Consider the following 20,624-nt stretch of genomic DNA (forward strand, 5'->3'; position numbering starts at 1 on the left):
TTTTCTACAATGCTTAAATGTTCGTATATATAAGGATAAACATCATCACGACCAGTTTTCCAAATCGAACAAATTTTCTGATTCCTCGGTATATTTCTTATTCTTTTGCACTATTTTGATGGAAATATTATGTTACATAACCTTTAATTTGCACATATCTCCGTTATGACCCCGCTTTAATTGGGGACCTCAAAAGATTAGCTGATTTCATTTAAGGTAGACTTTGCGTGGGGAGTTGGATTCTTAATTTCATAAGAATTATTTAATTTGTCAACGGGAGATTAAAAAAAAAGTATGTTTTAGATTAGGTCGGTACCAAAGCACTGACAGCTTCATCTGATAATACCCTTAGATAATAACCATCCAAAAGTAGTAGTATGGAAATTTTGAATACGCTTCCAAATCTGTTTCATTGCATTTTGGGCTCGTAATGTACACAAGTTAAAATAAAGCTTTAATAGTAATAACCTGAAACTGTAAATACTAATTTTATATAATTCAATAAATAACTAGAGGCTCTCAACAGTCTGTGTCGCTCACCTGTATCTACTGTGGTTTTGGAAATCATGTAAATAAAGGTTAAAATCACAATAAATAGTATTAGATACCCTTATAATGATTGAGGCCAAGTTTTGTTAAATTTAAGTAAAAGCAGGTCATCCCTTTGTAGTTTTACAATAGTTACTGAAGACCCCTTATCATTATTTAAATTAGTTTTCAAGTTGTGACCATTTGAAATTGTTTTTTTTACAATTTTCCCATAGACTTCTATAGTAAACCCCTATGTTCTATTTTTTTGGAAGGCGACCATGTTGGTTGGATGGCAGGGTCATCAGATATTTTTTTCAAAAATTTACGAAAAATTGTGAAAAATTTACTTTAAAGGGCAATAACTATTTTATGGGGTCAATTGACAATTTTGGGTATGTTTGACTTATTTGTAGATCTTACTTTGCTGAACAATTTTGCTGATTACAGTTTATAAATAAAGGCAACAGTAGTATACCGCTGTTCGAAATTCATGAATCGATTGAGAAAAAAAAAACAAATCCGGGTTACAAACTAAACCTGAGGGAAACACATCAAATATAAGAGCAGAACTACGACACAACAGAAACACAACATTAAAATGTAACACACACAGAAACGAACTATAATATAACAATGGCCATTTTCCTGACTTGGTACAGGACATTTCAAGAAAAAAATGGTGGGTTGAACTGGTTTTGTGGCTAGCCAAACCGCCCGCTTTTATGGCAATGTTAAATATAACATTAAAATGACAACATTACATTATCTCTTTCTATTATAATATTCAAGGTAATAACCAAAAACTGCAAAATTTCCTTAAAATTACCAATTCAAGGGCAGCAACCCAACAACGGGTTGTCTGATGTGTCTGAAAATTTCAGGGCAGATAGAACTTGACCTGATAAACATGTTTTACTCCATGTCAGATTTGCTCTTAATGCTTTAGTATGAGATATCTATTCAAAAAACTGCATTTTACCCCCATGTTCTATTTTTAGCCATGGCAGCCATCTTGGTTAACAAGATACCATAAGGATGATTTAGGCCAAGTTTGAATTTATTTGGCCTAGTAGTTTCAGAGGAAAAAGTTTTTTGTAAAAGTTAACGGACGACGACGACGGACGACGACGACGGACGACGGACGCCAAGTGATGAGAAAAGCTCATTTGGCCATTTTGGGCCAGGTGAGCTAATAGAAGGGCCATTTATAATTATGTCTCAGTACACTTTGAATAAGAAAGCAGTGTCTTGAATTGAAATTTTAATAAGCCAAAACCACACACAGGAAAAACATTCTACACATTTATGCAGTGACTAAGACAGATTCAAATGCTTTATGCACATGTATAGTAAAGATGATTATTCTAAAAGAAATCATCCAATATTCTACATGTCGCTGAGCGTTTAAGGCTCTTATTAACCACTTGTATATCAGTAATTGTGATGAACTTGTAATGAACTTTCACATGTTTTTAATTTTAAATACATCTTGATAATTTTTCAATGGTAGACACATTATTTCATTTAAGATTGGTTATAGCGAAAGCTTTATCTTAACATTGAATCTCAAAAATGAAAATGAGAATAACAAAAGTAACAGATGGCAGATTGTTGATAGGGTATTTGTTAAACATAGTGAAATGTTACTTTTAATGTTCAGGTCAAATTATATTCAATTTTTATATATTTTGATTTTCTACAATGTATATGATCAGGAAATTGTGGTCTCGTACTGTGTCACATGATATGATATATAATTCCGTTATGTCGGTTTGTTCTTCAATAACTGACTACAAAATAATACTGTAGGTGTACAATATCGTTTTCTTGCATCAATTAAAAGTTTAGATTCCAGTGGGATATTATAAATTGAGATTGTATCATTGGATCTTTTATCTGTGTTTTTATGTTTTCTGTTACATACATATCATCCCCCCCTAACTCGTCGCCGAGTTGTCTTTGTCGAAGAAAATTTGACATACGTTTGTAAAGGTTTGCTTAAAGGACAACAAACCACAACAAATAACCTTTAGTTTCTGTTAGCCAATATAGAGCTCTTTACTACCAACATAATTGATTTTGTTCAATAAATAACAACCACATGTTTTCGAAAATTCGCAGTATATGGGAAGTGTTTTTATCGCCAATTTTTTTTATTGTGTTCATCCAATATCTGTTAATGTTGTATTTGTCAATATAAATGTCCAAAAGATCTAGGTGATATCGTTTCATGTCGCAAACAACATACTAAGAAACCACATGAATATTAAAAAAAACAACCTCAATACATACGTCGCAACCACAATCATACAATCAAACATATGTTGATAGATCAAATACAGTTTGAAGATATTGTACAATTTTCAATAGTACTGACGTGTTTGACTTTTTTCAACGCTTTAAATGGTACATTAAATTTTCTAAGAAATTGAGGTATTTCCCCCTCTTGAAACTCACAATTGGATATTTGCTCTTTGTATTAGGTTTTAAATTTTGTTTTATTATATTGTTTCTGTTACCCGTACATAATGACAGTGTTATAATCAACGATTTAATTTTTTGGCGGATCGTTGTCCCAATTTATAGGTGTCAGAGCACCAATTCAAAATCCCTATCTATTCAACCAATTTTGTTTCAATCTCCACAGCTTTCTTAATATTTTACCGTAAGGTCAAGGAACAGTTAATGGGCTATGTCACAGATTTTGATAACATTTTGCATACAACTTTGGCTCGTTGAACTATAACTGGAAATCGAAAATAATGCATTTATCTCTTTTATTTTCTTAAATATTACTGATTAAATTCTTTCAAAATAGGTGAACCTTTGTATAGAAACACATACAATCTGCGAAAAAGGTTCTTAAGTTTGTCTCAAAATCTTCAAATCTCAAGTTTCAAATAAATAGATTTTTCTTAAAAAGTCAATGTTGTTGATACATAAATTTTCGTTTTAATGATATGAAAAAATCATATGGTCAACGACTTCCTTTTTGATTTATTGACCAAACCGTTACCTAGTTGGTAGTAAAAAACGTCAAAAATCGACGTTTTACGGCCTACAACTCGATGACGTTACGCTTACTTTGACGTATTGTGGTATTTTTTCACTTAGAACACCACTTTAAATGATGTATACCGTAAAAACAAAGTCGGTGATCCTATCATTAATTTACATAATTAAAACAGAAATTTATGTGTCAACAACATAGTTTTTAAAAAAAGATCTATGTATTTGAAATAAGACTTTTGATGATTTTAAGACAAATTTAAGAAAGGTTTTAGCCTATTTCATGTGCTTTCTTTACAATGTTCACACCATAACACATGTGTGCTGAGAATGTTGAACTCACTCAATTAAATATCAACCAGTCGACCAACTATTTTTTGTTAGTGTGTCCTTTAACTACAGTTATCCTTCCGACAAAAAGACATTTTTTACAAAGTCAGACGAATTATAGAATCGTTTATATGTCAAATTATCTTAGTTTGTCTTTAATATTTAGAAGCCTTTTGAGTTTTTTGTTTCGTTGGGTTACTGTCTCATTAACGTACACTACACATCTCTTTTTATTAAAACAATTTATATTTATACCTTTTAATAACATTAACAGTACCAATTTTACTGAATTTCGACAATTAATTTATCTTCAGTGATGCTCGAGGCCAAAATATTTGAAATCCAAAACTATTGGAAAGCTGATTAAACCAAAAGAACAAAAAGTAGCTATGAAACGGAGCCTTGCTTCGTCATAATTATTATTAGATATATGATTATCGTTGTTGTTGCTGCTGTTAATTTTCTACATTTCTGTCATATTTGTTTTTCATAAATTACTTTGTTACAAATTAGGCAGTTAGTTTTCTCAATGGAATTGTTTCATTTTTCATTTCGAGGCCTTTTAAAGCCGACTATATGGTATGGGTTTTTCTCATTTTGGAAAGTCGTATGGTTGCCTATAATAATTGCTTACATCCACTTCATTTGAACGTTGGTGGATTGCAGCGGTCTCATTGTCAATCATACTACATCTCCTTATTTTCACATCTATGGACTGCCTGGTGTTTCAACTAGTATCGCATATTACATTTTGTTTTATCGCAATAGTTTTCATTTTGTTTATTGACGATGGAAAGTTTATTCTGATGTATTATGTTTTATTTCTGTCACCACATTTGGTTTTGTGTCTATCCAATATCCATTATTTGACAAACTTGTTTTTTATTGATTTCCCTACTTTATGCACTTTCCGTAAGAAAGCCATATGTTGAATTGAGGGTTAATGAAAAGGCCAAGTTGCTAAATTTGAATTGTTTTTACATCTGTTTCCATGGGCTTTAAAAGTTTAATGAATGTGCCTAATTTAGGATTTTATGCGTCATATGTATGTGGTTTTACTCAAATTATGGTATGGAGATTCGAGATATTTGTAAATGTTTAAATTATGAACAAATTTTCACAAACAGTCGATTGTAGTAGGTGCAAATAAATGTGGATCTTTTTTGTGCATAAGTATAAATTCCGCCGAAAAAAATTCCAAAGAAAGATAGTAGATTGATCTTTTCAAAGCATTAATTTGTCTCTCTGCCCCCCGGCGACAGTTTTTCGGGAAAAAATCCCCAAAACTGGCAATAATTTCATCAAAAAGAAAAAGTCGACTACACCTTTTTATGTTCAGGCGTGTTTGAGTTGACTATTCTGTCTTGAAAGCGTATAAAAGAAAAATATATGATACATCATCTCGCTTCAGATTCTATTATTTTTATATATTTAGGCTCTAGGTTGATATAATAACATTAGAAAAGTACAGTACTAGAAAATGAAATATATGGGTTAAGTGAAATACGTTTCTAATGAGTCATAACAACAGAGTAAGTGTGTTTGAATAACTTGAATAATTTTTACTAAAAGTACTTGACGAATGCATAACTTCAAAAAAACTTCATTTTGTGTGTGTTATCTAGGGTAAATAGTCTTTAACCTCTGAAAATTTTTATTCTGCCCTTCCACGAAATATTTAATTAGAATTTTTCAAAATATTTTTGAACTTTCGAAAATTCCCCCAGACAACCGACCAGACAATAGTAGAATCCTGACTAAGGATCAGAAGGATTCGTATGTTTTATATACTGAATAATGAATGTTCCCTAATAAGTATGCAGCTCTAATCGGAGATTAGCAATTCAGAATCTTACGAGTCTCTAGTTTATTTAGGTGTGATTAACTTATAATGAACTTTCACATGCGGAATTGGTTTTGCTCATTGTTGAAGGCCGTACGGTGACCTATAGGTAATAGAAGTTTCTATGTCATTTTGTCTCTTCTGGTGAGTTGTCTCATTGGCAATCATACCAAGTCTTCTTATTTTTATATTTCACAAGTATAATTTTTGAAAATTTAAAAAAAGTGAAAAACATTTTCTCCATTAAGATTGCTTTTATTAAAAAGTTGGATTTCTAAAATTGAACCTGCTGATCTGAAGTATAAAAATATAATGGTTTGTTTAAACAGTCGCTTTGAGATAATGAAACTTTTTTTATTTAAAATTAATTGTGGTTTTCAATGATGTGCATGAACAGGAAATTGTGGTATTGTACTATCACATGATATACCGGACTTACTTAAAACATGATTTAAAACGTTTATTTTTCAGAAGGATAGAAAGATGTATATTTTAACAATATCGTATGCTTGAATCAAAGTTTAGTGTTATATTCTAATTTTTCAAAATTTTTAATGAAACCACGAATTGCATCATGGGTTATTTTATCTGTGTTTTCCGCTATATACAGCGTTCTATCATATCCTCCTCTCTCCATCGTTTTCGGGTTGTTCTTGGAGAACTTTACAAACTACAAAATAAATATATCACTTAAAAGTGTTTCATTAGCACGGTTGAATTAGGAAATACGAAATACGAATACGAAATAAATAAAAACCAACACTTTGTTTAATCAATTACAAAGTTAACAAGTATTGAAAACTAAAGAATACCCAATCGTGGTGCCAAATTCATTCTAGGCCATTTATTCCTGGGGTAAAAAATCATTTAGTGAGTAAAATTATTTTAACGTTTTATTAATAAGTTTACAGTAAATCGAATTGATTTTTTTTCAAATTGTCAGGATTTATTTTAGTGCATTAGGGTGTATTCCCGAAAGTTTTATACTTACGTCTTCGTGACGAACGCCAAAATGAAGCCTCTTTCTGGTTTTCACAGGAAGGCATGGCAAAATTTCATCAAATATAGGACAAATTAAACCAGGATTTATTTTCTTTGGGTCTGTTGCTCCTATGAAGTTCAATATTAATATCAGGTTTGCTTTGAAATATATAATAGTTAGAAAACACAAAAAGACATATAATGTATAAGTAGTATTTCTAGTAAGTGAGTTTTCAGGAGAATGACTCAGTTAGATTTAAAGTGATTTAAAGTTTGACATATAAAAAACACCCAGACCCTTGTCTTGTAATCTATTGATGAATATCGTATGTTGACCTTATATTAGATGTATTTGGTTTTGTGGTTTTGCTATCTCATTGATATACATCCCATATCTACTTTTAACCTAGAAAATACTAGTTCAAAAAGATACACAGTTAGATGATTTGCAAATTATAATTGACATATTATTGATGTCAGTATTTGTAGCTACAGTCTAAGGGAGCTACCGTTTGATTTTTATGGGGGCTAGGATGAAATTTGAAAAAAGGCAGGACAGGAGTTTTGAGTAAAAAAAAGGCAGGATGAGCAATTTGGGAAAAAAAAAAGGCAGGATGACAATTTATGTAAAAAAAATCAAGATAAACTAATGAAAAAAAGGCAGAACCGAATAGAGTGAAAAATAAAAAGGCAGGACAGAGATTACAACAACAAAAAAGTGCAGGACAAAATTTTTCATTCTATCCCCCCCCCCTCCCCCCATCCCTAAAAATCAAATGGTAGCTCCCTTACTGTATTTTTTTTCTCGCTGCAAATTTCAATCTAGAATTTTGTTCTCATTCGTCATATATAACAAATATCTCATTGAAGAGGATGGCTAATACATTAGTGAACGATACTGGTATTTAATGGTGCTTTCTGTCTCATGGACGTACACCTTTTATTTATGCAAATTCAACAAATCAAAACAGAAACATGATAACAATACAGAATTTTTACCACCAAAAATATCACACTCTTATAAAAAAGAAAGGAATAAAAGATCGGTTTAATTGATAATGAAAACGAACCCAACAATAGCTAAAAACAACGAAAGAAACAAAATGCTGATGCAGAAGAAAATAAGGTTTATGTAAAAATTATATTGATATTTCTCTAATTTTTAGCCGATTCATACTTTCCCCGACCGGTTGACCATTTTTTTTTATAATCAACGTGTTTTTAGTTTGATCTCAGTTCTCAGTTCTTCAAGGGTCAAATTTCAATTATGACGTCCAATATTCTTGCTTTCCTCTGAGTTTCATATTGTGATGTCACGAAAAGAGACCACCATTACTGATCACATCATATAGAAAAAACACATATTTTTGTAGGTTATTGAAAAAACGATAATTGTTTTCTTGATATTGTCAAACAATCATTTGAGAAATAGATTCCACCACCGAATACCGTGCAATACGATGATTCTTCACTCTCACCAGTTAAATTTTAAATATCTAAAAAGTTCGCCAAGCCTCGCGTTTTAAATTAGAAAATTTAAATGTTGTTTTCTAATAAAGTTTTGTCGAATTAGAGAAAAGTTAGACAATGCTGTTTCAGAAAACAAGTCCAACCCAAGGGAACAAACTATATACATCATTATGTATATTATTTCGATATAAAAACTGTGAAGTTAAACACATTTCGGTTTAAATTTGTTAATACTATAAAGGCATTCCTCAACCTACAGGCAAGAAATTTCTTTGTTTTAAATTCTATTTAGATAGATTGTACTTGACTCTATGTGATAATCAAACAGACTCGAATGTATTTTTACGTGCTGTTGGGTATATGGCTAACCATGAAGACTTAAAGTTACTTATTACTTTCGTTTACCTGTTATAAAGCTTACAATAAGTCCAAATACCACACATACCAATAACCCAAGTCCAGTGAACCAGATATAAGACATCTTGTATATAATTAGATAGCTGTAATATATAACATTGTTAATATTGTTCATATCTCAAAAATGTTTTTTATAAAACTTTTAATATTTGGTAACTCATCCTGCTTTTTACTAATCCAAATAATCCAGTCCCTCACTGTAATCAATCTCTCCTACATGTTTATGAAGCATTTGAACAGCAGCAGAATATACCAACTGAATCATTCAGGTGAACTTTTTGTAGACTATGCATTGTCTTAGAATAAAACATCTTACACACACTTCTGGTAACATATTTTGAAGTTAATTATTTCAAAAGATATTGGAATATAGTTGAACTTTCATTTCTTCCAATACATTTCATACATCTTTCCCGCCAAAAAAAATTTAAGAATAGCATAAATATCATAAATGTTTTTAAGCCAACTATTCCCTTCATTTCATAGAATTTTAACTGTAATCATAATGTACATACTCATCTTGTTTTTCAATTGCCGCTGAAATAGTCGTTGATGTTATATTAGTGATGGCCTCAATAGTTGTAAGATTCAACCGGCATCCTTCTGTTGTAACCGGAGATGTTGGTGTTACCACTACTTTATTTATAAACGCACCGAAACCAATCCAGCAATTCACAACTAATGATGAAAGAAGTCCAAATAATCCGCCCTAAAATGACAATACGCATACAAGTCCTCAATTTATACTTTTTTGTCATTTGTGGTCATGCTTTCAATGTAATGTATGCCAGTGGCAAATATTTCATGCATGTTCAGCACGAGAACAAATAAGCAATAAATACAAATGGTAGGTCCTGTAATAGAGGCCGCCTGGGATGAATGTCACTGGAAAATGAGGATATATTGGATAGGAACAGAAATTGTGCTTCAGAGCAGGCCACCTACGGATCCCTCAAAGAGTTGTTGCAAAGAGCGTGGCACTCTTTCTCGGATATAATGTCCCCATTCCGACCGGATGTGACTGCGTACATCCCGCACACCCAAACGGACGCCCAGCTTTGGTAAGGGTTTTACTGCCGGTCGGAGAAGGCCTAAGTGACCATATATCCATTCCCCAATCATCCTCGGGGTTTTGCAATATTGAAGTGAGTACGTTCAATACCTGTTTACATATGCATGCCAGACGGATATAACAATCCTAAATACACATTCATATATAATGCTCTTCAACAGTGTTAAATTTCATAAATAACCGTCAGACTGTTTTGGAATGATTGGGCACTTAAGGTGGGCAAATGAGACATCCAATAACCCACCCTTTTCTTATATTTTGAATATTAAAAATACATACCCTATCATATATTTTTTGACAAAAACTAGACCTATATATATAAAAATAAGCAGATGTGGTATGATTGCCAATGAGACAATTATCCATCAAAGTTCAAATGAAGTGAATGTAAGCAATTATAGGCAACCGTACGGCCTTCAACATTGAGAAAAACCCATAGCGTATGGTCGGCTGTAAAAGGCACCGACATGAAAAATATAAAACAATTTAATTGAGAAAACTAACGGCCTAATTTATCACAAAACAATTTATGAAAAAAACAAATATGACAGACATGAACCAACAATAGTCACTGAAATACAGGCTCCTGACTTGGGACAGGCACATAAAGAATGTGGCTGGGTTAAACATGTGAGCGCTTATCCCTCCCCAAACCTGGGACAGTGGTGTGACAGTGCAACATAAAAACAAACTATATTACGCTATTGCCTGGATATTTTAGAAAGATTTGACAAATATCTGATGCATGTACGACTGGTTTTAATCGCCTCTTTTAAAAAGCTTACATACATTTCAGTAGTTTAAGATACTAAACAGCAACCTTATCATATGTATGTAATCTAAATTTCTCGCCCTTATCATAGAAAACCTTTGCAAGCGGCGTATCCCAACCCCCATTATATAGTAAGTGGACCCCGAGGTTTAGGAGGTGTTTTGTTTTAGAAAGACCATTTCTACATATGGTAGTTCTTAGAAAAAATATCGATTATCTCCCCTTTAAATGTTAGACTGAGTTACATCCGCAGTTATTGTTCTACAATTATGTAAAATTTACTCAATATTTGTCTATTTATTTAGGATCAGGTTTGCCTATATGGTGCACGGACAGACAATCAGACAGGGAGAATATTTAGCGGGGTATACTGACTCTATAATCGAACACTTGAAACCACAAGATACATTTAGAATTGGTTATAAACAGTCATAGTGTGATACATTCCTTTAGAAGTTTAACCAATAATTAAGAATTCGACCTTCTTCCACGCTACTGCCGGATTCTAAAATTAAGATAGTGTTCTAATAAACAACTTTATATTACTGGGTCTGTTTTCAACATTAATTTCACTTCTACAATTAAAATGAAAATTACACTTTAAAAAATTTTGTGCATTCTGGATTTACCTTCACCAGGATTACTCATAGCTCGGCCCAAAACTGTAAGGACCAAGGATTACTCATAGCTCGGCCCAAAACTGTAAGGACCAAGGAATACTCATAGCTCGGCACAAAACTGTAAAGGCCAAGGATTACTCATAACTCGGCCAAAAAACTGTAAAAGCCAAGGATTACTCATAGCTCGTCCGAAAACTGTAAAAGCCAATGATTACTCATAGCTCGGTCCAAAACTGTAAAGGCCAAGGATTACTCATAGCTCGGCCCAAAGCTGTAAATGCCAATAATTACTCTTAGCTCGGCCCAAAACTGTAAAAGCCAAGGATTACTCATAGCTCGGCCCAAAACTGTAAAGGCTAAGGATTACTCATAGCTCAGACCAAAACTGTAAAGGCCAAGGATTACTCATAGCTCGACCCAAAACTGTAAAAGCCATGGATTACTCATAGCTCGGCCCAAAACTGTAAAAGCCAAGGATTTATATATAAGTACTTTAAAAATCATAAAAAGAATAGCCAAATCGATGAAAGGTAATTATTTAAACTTGTGTTTTTGTCAAATCTTGAATCGTTGTCTTCAAAAATGATAATTGATAAATCGTATTACACAAAGAGGCTCCAATATGAACTGCAGTGAAAACGCTTTTTGTACAGTAGTTTGCTGATTGCAGGATATATATCATATAATTAATGTACAATGCACATTTTCTCAAGATTTAATATTGTTCGTATATATATATTAGATGTAGTTACCCATTTATTGGCCCATGGAAATAAAATACCAAGAGTAAAAAGTCCAAGTAAGGGTCCACCAAGAAGACCATATATAGTGATTGAAGCCTGAAAATAAAAGAACTCCAAAATAAGTGTTTGAAGTATCAATTTCAATCACAGTGCTGTTCTTTTAGCTTGTAAATAACTTTAGTATGTGAAGTTTTAGTTTTATTTCAATCATCCCGACTTGGTTTAGTTAATAAAAAGCGAGTACCATGCGGTAGTTAAATGTTAAGATTCTTAATTATTGAAATATCTCAATATAAAAAATCTTAAATCCTTATTTCTAGCTCTGTCACTCTAGACATCAAAAATTTTCAACAAGCATATTTTTCTTATACAGATCAACATTTTAAAATCGAAAATCTATACCTATATGGAATTACTATTAAAATATTTGCCAAAGCTGAAGTCTTTAGCTTAAGAAAGGAAGGGTCTGGGTGGAGTTTACACAAGTGGAGCAGAAACTGCTTTTCCTTCTAGAGTATCTGTTTTTATGGGGTTCTTTTGTGTTTAAATATAAAGATACGAAGATGTGGTATAATTGCCAATGAGACAACACTCCACCAGAGACCAAACGACTTAGAAGTTAACAACAATAAGTCACCGTACGGCCTTCAACAATTGTTGGTCTTTTCTTTTTTCTACTTAAGACAACTGTGTTGTGTTCTTCGACCAATGGCTGTTGATGGCTTTCTTTGTATATATTGCTGTTTTCAATACTGTTTCTATATTTTATTTTATTCTTGCATAAAAGAAAGTAATCATAGTAATTAATTATAATTACCGTTAAGATGGACGACGTTAATAGTGACATGACATAAGCTACAGCAAGACAGACGCCACCAGCTAGGAGAACTAAAATAAACACAAATAACATATGCTACCGCGAGACAGATACCACCAGCTAGAAGAACTAAAATAAACACAAATAACATATGCTACAGCGAGACAGACTCCACCATCTAGGAACACTAAAATAAACACAAATAACATATGCTACAGCGAGACAGACTACACCAGCTAGGAGAACTAAAATAAACACAAATAACATATGCTACAGCGAGACAGATACCACCAGCTGGTTACTAAAAAAAAAAAAAAAAAAAAAAAAATATGCTACAGCGAGACAGACTCCACCAGCTAGGAAAACTAAAATAAACACAAATAACATATACTACAGCGAGACAGACACCATCAGCTAGGAGAACTGAAATAAACACAAATAACATATGCTACACGAGAAAAACAGATTCCACCACAAAGGAGAACTAAAATAAACACAAATAACATATGCTACAGCGAGACAGACACCACAAGCTAGGAAAACTAAAATAAACACAAATAATGTATGCTAGTGCAAGACAGGCAACACCAGCTAGGAGAACTAATATAAACACAAATAACATATGCTATAGCGAGACAGACTCCACCAGCAAGGAGAACTAAAATAAACACAAATTACATATGCTAGTGCGAGACAGACTCTACCAGCTAGGAGAACTAAAATAAACAAAAATAACATATGCTACAGCGAGACAGACACCACCAGCTAGGAGAACTAAAATAAACAAAAATAACATATGCTACAGCGAGACCGACACCACCAGCTAGGAGAACTAAAATAAACAAAAATAACATATGCTACAGCGAGACAGATACCACCAGCTAGGAAAACTAAAATAAACACAAATAACATATGCTACAGCAAGACAGACTCCAGAGGAGAACTAAAATAAACACAAATAACATATTCTACAGCGAGACAGACTCCACCAGCTAGGAAAACTAAAATAACACAAATAACATATGCTACAGCGAGACAGATATCACCAGCTAGGAGAACTAAAAGAAACCCAAATAACATATGATACAGCGAGACAGACTCCTCTAGCTAGGAGAACTAAAACAACACAAATAACATATGCTACATCGAGACAGAATGCACCAGCTAGGAGAACTAAAATAAACACAAATAACATATGCTACAGCGAGACAGACTCCACCAGCTAGGAGAACTGAAATAAACACAAATAACATATGCTACAGCGAGACAGACTCCACCAGCTAGCAGAACTAAAATAAACACAAATAACATATGCTACAGCGAGACAGACTCCACTAGCTAGGAGAACTAAAATAACACAAATAACATATGCTACCGCAAGACAGATACCACCAGCTAGGAGAACTAAAATAAACACAAATAACATATGCTACCGCGAGACAGTCTCCACCAGCTAGGAGAACTAAAATAAACACAAATGACATATGCTACAGCGAGACAGACTCCAATAGCTAGGAGATTTAAAATAAACACAAATAACATATGCTACCGCGAGACAGATATCAGCAGCTAGGAGAACTAAAATAGACACAAATAACATATGATACAGCGAGACAGATACCACCAGCTAGGAGAACTAAAATAAACACAAGCAATAATATTATACTTGATTTTTAATGAGTAACATGCATTTGCCTAATTTTAATTTAGAAATTTAAATAAAAATTCTGAAGAGGTATTGGATGTCAACTAATTGAAAACTATTCGAAGTATCAATAGGTAACTTTGCCTTACGGAGCACATGAGATCACCCCCGGTTTAGGTGGGGTTCGTGTTGTTCAGTCTTTAGTTTTTTATGTCGTGCTTTGTGGTCTGTTGTCTTTCTATATGTCGTTTTTCGTGTTTTGCCATGTCGTTGTCAGTTTGTTTTCGACTTATCAGTTTTCCTGTCCCTTTGGTATCTTTCGCCTCTCTTTTGCAATGCGGCATGTGACCACATGTTTTGTTTTGATGTTTTCATATGTCCATATAAGAGGCTTTCATGCTTCCCAGGCTTGTTCGCCTCGAGATAATTTGACGTGGAAAGTTGTGTTTGATTTGATTTAAAATTTTTTTAAATCACCCTTTAGATCTACAAGCAGTGAATATCGGTCTTTCATAGAAACAAGAGTGCACATGATGAAATATCTCGCCTGCTTTACTCACCATTTATTTTATGTTGAATGTCTTAAAGATAAAGGTTCTACTATAAGTATCGCATAAACTTAACATGTTTAAAGATCCATGACAATGAGGTCAAGGTCAGATAATTCCTTTCAGACAGACATAAACACCTTAAAATTATTTCATACACCAAATATAGTTGACCTATGGCTTATGGTAATTCAAAAAAACTGACCAAAACACAAAAACTCAACATTGACCAATGAACCAAGAAAATGAGGTCATGGTCAGATGATACCTGGCAGACAGACATTTACACCTTACAATCATTCCATACACCAAATTTAGGTGACCTATTGCTATTAACAGTTGAAAAATAGACCAAACACAAAAGCGTAACATTGACCAGTGTACCATGAAAATGAGGTCAAGGTAACTAAAACCTGTCAAACTCCTTTAAATTATTCCATATACTAGTAGCACATATAGTTGACCTACTGCTGATAGTATATGAGAAACAGACCTAATCACGTTACTTTAACCTTGATCACTGATCCATGAAATGAGATCGAGGTCAGATGAACCCTGTCTGACGGACATGTAGACGTTGCAAGGACCCCATATTACAAATTTAGTTATCCTATTATAACTATTGAGAAATTTACATGACAAAAAACTATTTTTTTTTCAAGCATTCGCTGAACCATGAAAATAAAGATCAAGGACAATGGACATATAACAGACGGAAACTTTGTAACATAAGGTATCTACATACAAGGTATGAAGCATCAAGGTCTTCTATCCTCTGAGATATAAAGCTCTTATACCCTCTGAAATATAAAGCTCTTCTACCCTCTGAAATATAATGCTCTTCTACCCTATGGCATATACAGTTTTATACAAATAGTTTACACCGCCGCCTGATTGTAATCCCTAAGTCTCGCATACTGTGATTTTCGTCGCAGGCGAGACAAAAAAACCACATACTTGTAATAACGCAATTATACATTTCTATATCATAAAAATTTATAATACCAACCAATGAATTTGGAAAAAATTGTTCTTGTTCCAGAGGGCATATTTGGAGCACATACAAGAATAAAATCCTTTAGAATAATCGCTGATATTGCATTAAATCCAGATGACACAGTGCTGAAATAAAAAAAAAGTGTGCTCATCAAATTTCATGCAGAAAGGAAATTCAATATAGCTCAGACAATTTTCATATTTAGCCACTTAATTGCAGAGATTAAAAAACTTATTTTAATGAATCATGTCAGTTGTGACTTATGCTGACTGTTATTTTTTTTTCTGACACTGTAAGCCGAAAAATATTCGCAGTAGCTTAATATTCTCTATTTTCGTGGTACCGATTCTTCCGCAGAAATAATTCTTTTCCATAGTTTATGTAAAGATCCGCAAAATTTTTAAACAAATCGAATGCAAAATTTAATTTAACTTTGAAATCTCGAAAAAATATGACGCGATTACTGATGGTCTGGATAAGGGGTCCTTCATTTCTGTTTTCATTAATTTTTTAGATAAATTTTCTCAATTCTTTATATCTTTTGCTTACTCATTATTCTAAATTCTATATCTTAACACCCAATTATTCTCTCTTCTTTATTTTTTTGGCCCTGTTTATCTCTATTCTTTATATTTTTTGTCCATTATTCTGCTCCTTTTGGCCATTATTCTTTATTCTGTAAACCCCATCCAGACTATCATTACTTTCAGATTTTCAGTATTCAATTTGAATTGATTTTTCTATTGTCCTCTCATGGAGTATCAGTAGCGAAAATAGTTGTTCATCACTGAATGTAAACGATAAAAAATACTGAAATGAAATACTTCAATAGCACTGAAGATGCATATACTGAGAAATGTAGATAATCTGCAAACATGCTCAAAATGACTGAATTATAGTATCAATGTAACTTAGCAGTACCCAAAATTGCACCGTGTTACCCAATTTGCACCCATTTTGCAAAAAACGGGATGGATATCTTGTAAGTTTTCTTAGTTGCTAAACAATTCGTATTTTTATCATTTAACATTATGAACGTCTTTTAACATATTTCTAAAATACTCTTAAAGATACACAAAACGGTCACATTAATAATCAACAGATGTAGTATCCAGTCAAAAATGTAAAATTCACGGAAACGTTGAATATGACGTCTACAAAAAAATCTACTTTTTAAAACGAGAAATTAAAATTAATCACAGATATCCATTTCATATAAAATGCATATCAAGCATGAATTATTGTCAAATTATTAGAAAAAATGTTTAGAAATAAAACAAAACATCAGTTCCCGATTTCTACGAATGTGCAGCTAATCGTGGGTGTAATGTATGTACTTCTCAATCATTTGTCAATGTAGAATCTGGGATCTTTTGGAGGTCGGATCAAACTCATTTTCTATGATTCAGTATGGATTTAAAATCAAGTTTGTGAACTTTATAGTAAATACGGATAAAACTACCAAAAAAATACAGAAAGGCAAGTTTTATCTGTTCCTTGAATAAATGAAGGCGAAAGAACTGTAAAATTAGGTAACCTCAGATTATATAGATAGAACGTACCTTAAACTTCCACTGAAAATGCATGATATAACCAATCCTGGAAGTCCATGGTATTTTCCAACTATATCCATTGCAAACAAAGGAATCAACTGAATTAAAAAAAATATAAATGGGTCAAGCATTACATCTGAAAGCAACATTAAAACACTGATCTGCAAGATCAAGAAAGACCGTCTGTCCGTTCGTCCGTCTAGCAAATATTTTTGTCATTCTTTTCTCATGATCTACTGAAAAAGTTTTATATTAAGGAATTTACTGATCGGCCAACTTATTCACAAAACCGAATAAAGTCAAGACTTTATGTTAAGTTTGAGATTGGAAGAACGCATTAACACATAAAAAATCTATCAGTTATAATTTCAATAAATGTACTAAAAATGATTTCCAGATTAAATATTTTCAGGAGAACTCCCAGAACTATTTCGCCTGTACCGGAATCAACAGTCTTGTGTAAACCTTTTTGTTACCATGACGCTCACAAATAAAATAAGACTTAACATATGACATTGGTAAATAATGTCTCACGTAGCAGCACTACACATGGGAGGTATACTAACTTTTGTGGGTGTGTTTTATTTTGTTATGAAAGATGAGAATTAAATAACATATATTTCAAATTGTACCCTTGAACTACATGTAAAAGATTTAGAAAATATTATTATTTTGTTCTGCTTTAATACAAATAAAGTATCTCCTCCAAGCTCAGTTTCATCATCTATATACATGTATACTTTTCCTGAACATACAGCGAAAATCAATCATTTCATATAATTTTCAACAGATTTATGGGATCAATACACTTACCTGATCAGATTTTGTAACAATTCCAGCTTTCACTGGATCACACGTGCTATAATACGCGAACATGACTACTCCAACAAGACAGACCAATGAAAGGATTGACACAATACACACCGCATTCACCCACAATGATCTTCAAATACATTTTGACAGTATTATATGTTAAGGCAGTATGGGGTATAAACAAAAAATGGAGATAAATAAAAAAAGAATGTATCTGAGGACATGAATGCCCCCGCTCAAGCTTTGTCATTTTTTAAGTTAAAAATGGGCATAACTCTAGAACGGTAAGTGACTCACTGCCTAAATTCAAACTCTGTCTGCGTGTTGTGGTTCTTAGCATTGTGTATGATTTTATAAAATTTGGATGCGTAAAAGTGCGGAAACGAAAATGGGACGGACGGAAGGACGGTCAAGGGTAATACTTAATGCCCCCATTGCCTACAGCGGAGGCATACATATCAAACTTTACCTCTTGAATCTTGAGGGACTTAAATTTTTTTTGGATCAATAAAAAATGATTAATTTGCAAAAACAATCGTAATAATGAGGTACAATTATGTAATTTTCATGATTTTAATGAAAAATCTTTAAATGAATTACATTCCTACCTTCTACCTATTATACTAAAAAACTCATCAGAGATAGCTGGTTTATAATTTGTTACACTAGACACACATTTCGCCTACATAAGACTCATCAGTGGCGCTCGAATCAAAATAGAGGGAAGGACAAATCAAATATTATTGTAAAACAGGATAACAATTCACACTAGATCAAGAAAGCAGAATATACAATTATGATGTGCAGGTAGTTTTTCGTTAAAGACATTCCTGCAACTATACAAATGAAGAATTGCAATAACTTTGATTGGATGCGTTTGTTGTTATGTTGTGTACTTCCACCTTTTATCGATTCTTTTCGTAAATACAGATTTAAATAAAAGAAATAGGGAAACATTACGCCACTATTTGGTGAAGCTCTACGGATGACCCAATGCAAAGTACTTACAATTTAGCTTTTGAAAGTGATGAAAATGAAACAGCTCTTTGAATCTGTGCTTGATTTATACCATATACGGCTGTCCATATAAATCCACCACCAACTATCATATTCAAAACTGAATGTCTTTCGGACGGGTCTGGATTCAGTCTGAACATAAAAATATAATGTTTTAAATTTCTCAAGAGAGAATGTTCTATCTCTGTTGCGAATAATGCATCTGTCTTCTGTGGCTCATTTTAAAATGCATAAATTCAGATGAAAACAGAAAAAATGGGAGATAGAAAATTTGGATAACATGAACTCCAAATGGAATGAAACTGCAAACGTCATTCTTTCATTCATTGTTTCATTGGCTATAATACCACATCACATCTCCTTATTACTTAAACTGTCTGACCTTTTCATAACATTTAGGTGCAAAATATACTGATCTTGATTCGAAAAAAAATATTAATATACTGTCCTTTTTGGGTTACCTTTTTGGATATTGTACTTGAAATTTTGATGGAAGATGACTGAAGTTTGTGATAATTACATTTTTGTTGTTTTAACGCCGTTCTTGCTCAGTTTTTCCAGATTTAAGCTACTCCTTTATAGATAATAGAAGGCATATTTTATTAAGTTTTTAAATGGAGGAAAGACTTAAGGTTGTAGAGAAAGCAGGCTTATAATTTTTATTTTCTTTTTACTCTTTTCCTTTTCTTTTAATAAAATCCTTCATATAATCAATATTTCAGCAGTGATGTTTTGCTTCTTAAACATTTTCCCATTACCAAAAAAAGAACGAATATAAAGCTTACATGAGGAACTTAATTCTATCATTTTGGTCAGCTACTCTCCATGCTACATCTAAACCACCCAATTTTCTGCACCCAAATATCAGAAGTATTAACATTCCGGCAAACATTATCAGTACTTGAACAGTATCAGTCCAAACTACAGCTTTCATGCCACCCTACAAGTAAAATCAGTAAGTCAATACACAAGTCATGGAATATTTCAATTCATGTACATGTGTAGAGCAGAAAATTGTGCAATAGTTGACTGCACATAGCATATCGAGCTAACTCTAAATACACAATTAACGTTTGGGATATATAGGAACGCTACATCCTAATCAAAACTTTTTTAATAAAACAGTGCCGGAGGGAACCATATTAACTTTAAACGGAACAATACTTCGTGCAACAACAGGGTAATCGTGTCTTGCTATGTATTCATCACCCGTCAGGCAAACTTACACTCATCCAAGATGTCACACTATGGAATAGGACACAATTTACAATAATGAGTCTGTGACAGGCTCTTATTAATTCGTATAATCGTATAATATAAAACTTATTAACTATTTAAAACAGATTGTTTTTTTTTCTCTGTTTGTGTTCGAAAGAGACTGTAAATGTGACGGGTACCGGAATCATCAAGCATCACAGATTGGTGATACAGAACAATTACCATTAT

The 20,624-nt window shown here is 32.8% G+C and overlaps 1 protein-coding gene across 1 annotated transcript in view; it reads right to left on the reverse strand.

Moving 5' to 3' along the window:
- Positions 1-6,164: 6,164 nt before the first annotated feature.
- LOC127708971 (sodium-coupled monocarboxylate transporter 1-like) overlaps positions 6,165-20,624 on the reverse strand; it is a 41,438-nt gene continuing 26,978 nt past the window's right edge. The window contains exons 5-15 of the mRNA XM_052214203.1: positions 19,964-20,118; positions 19,170-19,310; positions 18,162-18,291; positions 17,358-17,446; positions 15,808-15,920; positions 12,606-12,676; positions 11,798-11,884; positions 9,097-9,290; positions 8,570-8,664; positions 6,705-6,823; positions 6,165-6,383 (exon numbers count right to left, since the gene is read on the reverse strand). Of these exons, the coding sequence (XP_052070163.1) occupies positions 6,228-6,383; positions 6,705-6,823; positions 8,570-8,664; positions 9,097-9,290; positions 11,798-11,884; positions 12,606-12,676; positions 15,808-15,920; positions 17,358-17,446; positions 18,162-18,291; positions 19,170-19,310; positions 19,964-20,118 (1,350 nt within the window). The 3' untranslated portion in view covers positions 6,165-6,227. The remainder of the gene's footprint in view (positions 6,384-6,704; positions 6,824-8,569; positions 8,665-9,096; positions 9,291-11,797; positions 11,885-12,605; positions 12,677-15,807; positions 15,921-17,357; positions 17,447-18,161; positions 18,292-19,169; positions 19,311-19,963; positions 20,119-20,624) is intronic.

Source organism: Mytilus californianus, unplaced genomic scaffold (genome assembly GCF_021869535.1).
Source record: "Mytilus californianus isolate M0D057914Y unplaced genomic scaffold, xbMytCali1.0.p SCAF_7, whole genome shotgun sequence".
Lineage (NCBI taxonomy): Eukaryota > Metazoa > Mollusca > Bivalvia > Mytilida > Mytilidae > Mytilus > Mytilus californianus.